Below are 7,808 nucleotides of genomic sequence, written 5' to 3'. Positions count from 1 at the left end.
CTGGGTCCCAGCAGAGCCAGGGGGAGCTCCCAGGCAGCAGCCAGGACGTTGGTTTTCTAATGGCTGTTGGTCCCTCCCCAGCCGAAGTTACAGTTTTGCCTTGCTAGGAGTTCTGTTCTATCCTGTGTTGAAAGAAGAAAGAAGAAATAGCACATGAACACTGTTACTGTTTTTGAGAAGCAACGGCCCTATCATGTTTACCTCCTTACCTGTTCTTGCCCATGGAGGGTTGTGTTTTTGATTCTTTTGAGGCTGGTTTTGGGATCTCGTCAGGCAGTTGGTGTCAACTAGATCCCCTTCCCCAGCCGCTTGAGTTTTAGTTTACTGATAGGTTTTATGCTGCTAAGAATCCAACCAACAGCCTCACTGAACAGAGGAGGTGGAGAGAGGTTTTCACCGTGGGTATTACTGCCAGACCTCCAACTGGGACAACCAGCTATGAGAGAGATTTTGGGAATGTGGTCATTCAGAAAAGACTAGTCAGCAGGGCAGCTCACCTCGGGTGCCAGTCCCAGCCCTCAGCAGGGGAAAGGTGTCAGGGATGGAGGGTCCTGCTTGTTCCATGGCTCTAATCGGCTGATTGGACAGTAAAATCTCTTGGCAGCTAGATCCAAACTGGGGACAAAGCTTTCTGTTTAGGTCAGAAGGCTTTGGGATGAATCCTTGCCAGCCAGAAGAGGTGTCCTGCAGTGCTGCCGGAGCTGGCAGCCTGGATAGACAGGAAGGGAGGTTTCTCTTTTCTCCTCAATTCCAAAGAAACACAATTTTATGGAGTGATGGCCCAGGACGTCAGGCCTTCCCTGTGGGCAGAAAGGACAGGGAGCCACTTTGATGTAATCCTCTGTCATCTGGCCACGTCCATCGACCTTGAGTTTCCTGGTGGAGCGGTAGGGATGTCTCTGAAGCAGCAGCCTTGCCTTAATTTACATCCAGTCTCCCACCTAGAAGTGTGCTTGGCCTATAGCATAGATGAGAAGACCGCATGAGGTGGAGTGGTGGACTGTGAGCCCTTCAGGATTAAAGGGACCCGAGTAACTGGTGGTTTGTAGCGGGATGTGTGTCTGTCTGTCCCAGTCAGGTAACCTGTTGTTTACTTTGTGCTAACTGGGCCAGAGCTTTGGCAGCTCACCTTTGACCTGCTGGAATTTATCCTGATCTGTCATTGTGTCGCCACCAGGGGGCGCTATTGACCAGAAGCTGGTTCAGGCCCTCCCTAGGTGACTCGGGAATGGGTCTGCCCAGTCCTGGGGTGCTGGTGGGCTCCGTTCTTAGTTGCCTTTTTGAGGGGTCTTACCCAAAGAAGGCTTGAGGGAGAGGGCCCTCGGATCTCGCATCTCACAAGGTGGCACCTCAGTAACCCATACTACCTCACCTGCTCAGGCGAGCTCTGGGGGTCCCTGGCCTTGGCCCTGATACAGCCCCTCGTGGGACTCAGCAGCGCCCCAGGCTGTTTTACAAGCAAGTGGTTTTAATTAACTCACAAGGCCTTTTTGGACATTAATATTTATTTATTTTTGGGTTTTTTTGTTTTTGTATACATATTACCCAGCATCTCTTGGATAAGAGACTTCAGGAAAATGAGCTTCTCCCCAGCAAGTAGCCATATTCCAGGGGACAATCCTGGCCAGATATTTGGGAAACAGGGGCTAAAACTAGGGGAGAACAGGTCAAGCCTTTAAACAAGCAAATTCTTTTCTTTCTCTCCAGATAGTCTCTTGCAGAATAGACCCAGGGAACCATTTAGGTAATGGATGTGCATTCTAGAAAGTTGAGGCCTTCCATCCCCTTTCCATCCTGTGATTGAGTAGGTTGGGCACTGGGTTGAGGGGATCAAGTCACATGAAGGACCTTTCTGCATATTTTCTCATCCTTCCTAAGGTTGGGAAGCTATAATAAGACATACAAGTAAACCAAAGCTCCGTCCCTGTTGGACCTGCTGCCTCTCTCCCCAGCCCTAAACTGATAAAGCCTCTGAGTTTGTGTGCATGGCTATCTGGTGGGGTGACCATTACATGAAGGGACTTGTCCAGTGGCCACCTTTCACCATCTGAATCCAACTAGTTAAATGTTCCCTTGGGACATTCTTGTCAGAAAGCAGTGCTGACACTTTTCTTCCCTGACTGACTGCTTCCTTTCTTCCCACGCTGACCATTAGACGATTAAGAAGGAAGGTGTGTAAAAGACTACAGTCACCTCTCTGCTAAGGTTTTCAAGCCTGAGTGGTTTCTCCCATATTGTTGGTGAGGACTGAGTTTTGAAGGGCTGGATTTGAGAGTGGGGATACTCACCGGGACCCAGCCAGGTAGCTGAGAATGGATCAGTATGCTGGAGAAACCCTCTTCCTTAACAGAGGATATCATGGTTGCTGGGTAGTCTGTATACTTAACCTGAAACTGTGAAGTTTTCCCCTTTCACCAGTAAACCAAAAAGCAAATCCTTGAAACTTTGCCCCTGAAACACTAAACAAGAAACTGCACCCCCTGATCCTCCTGAGGCAAAGTGGTCAGCCAGGGTGGCCCGGCTGGTTGCAGTCAGACATGTAGCAGGTCAGTAGCTCATGAGGCTCACTGACCAAACCCTGTTCCCCTGTGTGTCCCCCATGTTCGCACCTCAACCCTTCCTCTGTTTGGAGTCATGTTTGCTGCCTCTGCCACCAGCTCACCCTTTTCTGCACTGTTTTACTTGAAACACTATATTGTGGCAAAGGGTGCTCTAGGATACCTGGTGGAAGGTATTAATTGTATTTTGAATTTAAAATTTTTTCAACTGTTCTTTGGATTTTGTTGCCCTCTCTGCCCTGGAGCCCAGTTTAGCACTGTCTCCTGCTGTATTGTTCCAAAGTTCTGTTTGATCCTTGAATGTCTTTTCTTATCCCTTTTCCCCCTTTTTCGTGTTCTGTACTCAGGACCAACTACATAATTTACAGAACCCTTTGTTTAAAAATTATTAAGAATTTCAAGATGGCGACTAGAGCATTAAAGCAAACACGAGGCCATTCCCAACTCTCTTCCTAAGGGAAAATGGTGATACTCTAATGGCACACTGTAAACAGCTGCTGTGGCCAGAGGAAGGGATCAGTATCCTGGTGCTTCTCTGGCCCATCCACGGCTCACTGATGCCACAGCACCTGCTGGGAAGCTCTGCTGTACCCTGGTATTTGGTCCTAAATTTTAAGACTCCGTGGAGTCTCTCTAGTTCATGGCTAGTTGGGAAGAAAGGAGGTGGGGGTGGGGGTCAGGAAATGGATAAAAACTCTTTCTGACTTTCTTCTGCTCTGTCAGAACCCTTTTTGTCTCTAGGACAACCTTTGAGCTTAAATACCTTCTCCCCAGTCAGGTTTTGCTGCTGGTGGATTTTCTTCCTCTTCTGGCCACCTGCTGTGCCCGAGTCCCCAGACTACTCAACTTTGGAAGTGAATTTAAATTCCTTCATAGATGGGCATGGAAGTGGGCTGTGTGGAGAAATCTGCCCATCTGGGAGTCCCCACGTGTCCTTTTCCCTAAATCCTGCGCTGAATGAATCGGGAAGCAGGGCACACGGCGTTGATTTCAACGTGATAACTCATGGTAAACTTAACATCGGAATGAAAAGGAAACTTTTACCTTGGCTGGTTCTTCAACACCCTTCCCCCGTCCACTCCCCCCTCCCCTCCCACCCCTACTAGCTAAATCTTTTGAAACCAAGAAAAATTGTTGACGTCTTAACTCCTTCCATTAAATTAATAAGTACTGACCTCCTAATATTTAAGTGTTTACTATCTATTGCTGTAAAGTTTTGTATATTTTGTAAACTTTTTTTCCCAAATAGTAGATGTCTAAAATCGTTGTACATCTGATTCTTTTATATTCCATTGTTCGGCACAAAGTGTGGTTTTTATTTAGAATAAAAAAAGGAAATTGGAAATGGCAGTTCTTTTCTTACTTACTGTGAGCATGCTCATCCCTCAGAGTTCAGAGTATCTGGGCCATCACCCTTTCAGCAGCAGTATTCTGCTCAGCAGGTGCCAGAATCCTTTCAGGTAGCACATTTTCCTTTCCTGTAGCTGGAATTCCCCGGGCTTGACTTGGTCTGTTTTTAGTGGAAAATTAACTCAATGGCCCAACCTTTGCAGAGGGACCACCTCTGAGGGGAATCTTCTGTTGGCCCAGAGAGAGCAGTGGGACTCTGCTAATGTCTGGTTGGACCAGAGGTTTGGCGGTAGATTGTCTTGCCAGTGCCATTTAATTCACCATGACGTGATATGTCAGAGCGGAGAGAGGCAGATTCAGAGAGGGGGGCGGAGGTCTGGCATAATTTCATGAGGTTGGTAACAAATGTCCTCCCACAGAGAAGAGACAGGCCTCTAGAAGTTAGGGTGCGATGTGGTCCATTTGGTCTCAGAGCACACTGCTTGGGCCCAGGCCCCCATCACTGCTCTGCAAATGTAGAGCAGAGGGCCTTGCTGCTGTCAGCACACGAGTTCTCCTCTCAGGCCCTAAGGAAGTATTTGTGCTGCCAGGGTGGTCACTGGTTGCCAAAATGGAGTCCATGAGAAGGGAAGATGTTGGGAAAGTGGCCTCAGGTAATCGGGGGTGTGACAGAGATGTAAAACTGGGTTTCCTTGAGACAACTTCTGGACCCTGAGTCAGAGGGGTCAGTGATAAGGGCATTGGATCTGGGCTGGGTTTTTATGTGGGCACAAGTGAGGAAGGTCTTTCTAATACATCCTGTGCATTGTTAGGTTCAGCCCTTACTGCAGCACCAAGTCACAACCCAAACTCCCCTGGCTGAAAAAGGCTTCAGGTCTGTGCCACCAAGCAGCTGTTTGAAGTGTTAAGACTCTTAAAAAAAAAAAAAGAGAAAAGAAAAGGCCCTTTTTCAGGTTTGGACCCAATGAGCAGGGGGAGTTAGACACAGATTTCCCTCTGTGCTCTGACAAACGGGTTCATACACCGCTGGAGCACATGTTTAATGCATCTGGTGAATACAGTCTCAGATTTCTAAGTGCAGAGGAGATGGTGCTCTAGGTCAGCGAGTGGTTATTCCAAGTTAAACATTCCTGACATACTGAGCACTTGAGCAGGACAGAAGGTCTCAGTGACTGTGTCCACAAACCTTTCGTTCTCCACAGGCAGGATGGAGAGGCGGAGGGCTCAGGACTGGTGGACTGGGACCTGCTCTTAGGCTTTACTTCAGTCAGAGTGCTTCATGGACACGGTCCTAGTTTCCCAAACTGATAAATGAGCCCTTTCCAGAAGACCTCCGTGTTAACAAGAGGACTTCTTTTCCTGTCTATAGGACAAGTGTTAGTAGGAGTTGCTGGACAGGAAAATTATGAGACGACTTGGCCAGGAAGAAAGAAGTCTGAGGGTGAGACCTGACTTAGGAGAACACCAGAACTCTGCCCTGTGACAGAATTGGAAGATTTCCACTTCCCCACCCCGTGCAGGGGCAAAGGCTGAGGGATAGAGCCCTTGTCAGTGCCTGCTGCTGCCTGTCCCGAAGTCTGCTCCCAGAATGGATGTCTTGATATTTTCCTGTGATCTGGAGAGAAAGGGAGGGACTGAGGGTAGAAGTCTGGAAACCTGCTAGACCCAGAGCTGGGGGAAGATGGGCTACGAGGAGCGTGGACTCTGGGACAGCGCCTCTGCTTTGGGGGGAGGGGATCAGGATGGGCGAAGGGGAGAGTATCAGCAAGGAAGTGGAGCCCTTTCCTGCATGGCGGGGGTGGAGAATCCTCCAGCCGGCCCAGCTGCAGGGTGCCTGTCTCAGACCTCAGCTTCACCCCGCCCCTGCTGTCCCCACCGCCCACCCCCTCCATTTATCATCACACTGAGGATGCACTGCTAGGAAACAGCCTGCTGAGGCCTCCTGGCTCCTTGGCCTCTGCCCTCTTGTCCCTGTAGCCTACATGTGTGCTAGGAGATCAACAAGCACAAACACAAAAGGAAAGTTGTGTGGGGTTCCTGTGGAGCTCACTCTTTCCGGCCAGGGTGGTTTCTGAAACGGGTACGTCTGGTTTCTGCTGAGCATCTCTTTAGCTTCAGCTCCCTTCCCAGTCCCAGCTTGCAGTGCAGACTTTTTCAGAGATCCAGAGTCATGTCTCTCTCTATTCTTTATTTCTCCTTTTCCCCTGTGTGTCTCCCTTCGGCACAGGGACCGCGTCGAATGGTACAACGCCAAGGACCCGTTCCCTCTCCCTCCCTGCCTCCCACCCCATCCCCCGACTTCAATATTTTAAGACATACTCAAAATTGGGCCGTGAGGGCTCTGACCCTCTCCCCGCCGGCCCCGCCCCACCCCCACCCCCCGGGTCTCTCACCTACACTTCCAGCTTTCTACTTGGCTGGTAGAGGAGACTGGAATCTTCCTCAGCTGGCTACAAGAGCCCGAGGAGCAGAGGTGGGTGGGGTGTCTGCTGCCTGGAAGTTCAGGCTTGGGTGGTGGTGGGGGCTGGCTGCAGGGGGCTGGCTGCCCTCCTTGGTGATGACGATGGAATGCTGGGTGGAGGAGGAGGAGGAGGAGGAGGAGGAAGCATGTCTGCCCTCCCTGGCCTGGACCTTGGGAAGGTAATGGACCACAGCGTTGAGCAGCCGGCCCCGGAAGCTCGGGCTGAGAAAGTTGTACAGGATGGGGTTGACGACGCAGTGGAGCATGGAGAAGCAGTCAATGATGTCGTAGAAGAAGTAGAGCAGGTGGGCCAGATAGCAGTGGAGGGAGATGTGGGTCCCGTGCAGTGTGATCAGCAGCAGGGTCACATGGTAGGGCAGCCAGCAGGTGACAAAGACGGCAATGTAGGCACACACCAGCAGGCAGTGGCGCCGGCCCTCAGGCTGTCCTGCCCGCCGAAGCCGGCAGGCCGTCAGCACGTTGAAGACCGCAATGAGAGGGAAGGGCAGCAGGAAGCCCAGGACGGTGGTGGACAGGGCCACCGCCAGGGCCCACGTGCTGTACGTTTCAAAGGGCGCCATGAAGAGGCACATGGGCTCAAAGCTCTCCACCAGCCGGATGTGGACCACCTCGGGCAGCGGGATGAGGGCCGAGAGGACCCAGACCCCGGCGCACACGGCCCGCCGCCCTCGATGCTGGTGGCGCTGCCAGGAGGGAGAGGCGTTGGTGAGGGTGACGTAGCGGTCGATGCTGAGGCACACCAGGAAGAAGATGCTGCTGTACATGTTGGCAAAGTAGAAGTAGTGAGTGAAGCGGCAGGAGAAGCTGCCCCAGAGCCAGGTGTAGTCCAGCGTGACCTCCAGCATCCACACGGGCAGAGACAGGACGATGCCCAGGTCGGCGATGGCCATGTTGAGGACGTAGAGGCGCAGCAGCCCTGCGCGGGCCGCCCCGCGCCAGTTGGCGCAGATCACCAGGAGATTCTCCACCAGCCCGACCACGAAGACGGCCAGGTAGAGCACGAAGAGGGCCACGCGCTTGGTGCTCTCGCTGAGCTCCATGTGGCACTCGGGCAGGGTGTGGTTGAAGAAGTGGAGCAGTTCCGTCCAGTTGTGGATCTCTCCCGCCTCGCTGGCGGGCGCCACGCTGGGCCCCGTGGCCGACATGAGGACCAGCGAGTGCCTAGTGGGGAGAAGGGAGGGTTGGAAGAGAGAGGAGGCCTCGAAAGCAGCCTGCTGTTCCCAAGGTTGCAGGCCACAGGGGCCAGGAGGCTTCGGGGAAAGATCCTGCGTCTGAAGAGGCAAGAAAGGGAAGTGTAACATTCAAACCGTGAATAAACAGCACACGACTCACTGCCAGCTTTAACCCACGAACAGAAATATTTTGTTAAGGGGTCTCAGTGGTGGGAGAGACCAGAGGCCAAACGCTTTCTCCCCGGC

The 7,808-nt window shown here is 51.9% G+C and overlaps 1 protein-coding gene across 1 annotated transcript; it reads right to left on the bottom strand.

The window, feature by feature from the left end:
• Positions 1-6,350: 6,350 nt before the first annotated feature.
• ACKR5 (atypical chemokine receptor 5) lies at positions 6,351-7,535 on the bottom strand (the record flags this gene model as incomplete). Its single annotated transcript, XM_079715854.1, has 1 exon — positions 6,351-7,535. The coding sequence occupies one exon, from the start codon at positions 7,533-7,535 to the stop codon at positions 6,351-6,353; it is 1,185 nt and encodes a 394-aa protein (XP_079571980.1).
• Positions 7,536-7,808: the final 273 nt, after the last annotated feature.

The sequence above is a fragment of the Hyperoodon ampullatus genome (assembly GCF_949752795.1).
Source record: "Hyperoodon ampullatus genome assembly, chromosome: 11".
NCBI classification, from domain to species: Eukaryota; Metazoa; Chordata; class Mammalia; order Artiodactyla; family Ziphiidae; genus Hyperoodon; species Hyperoodon ampullatus.
This window is presented reverse-complemented; position numbering and strand designations above follow the sequence as displayed.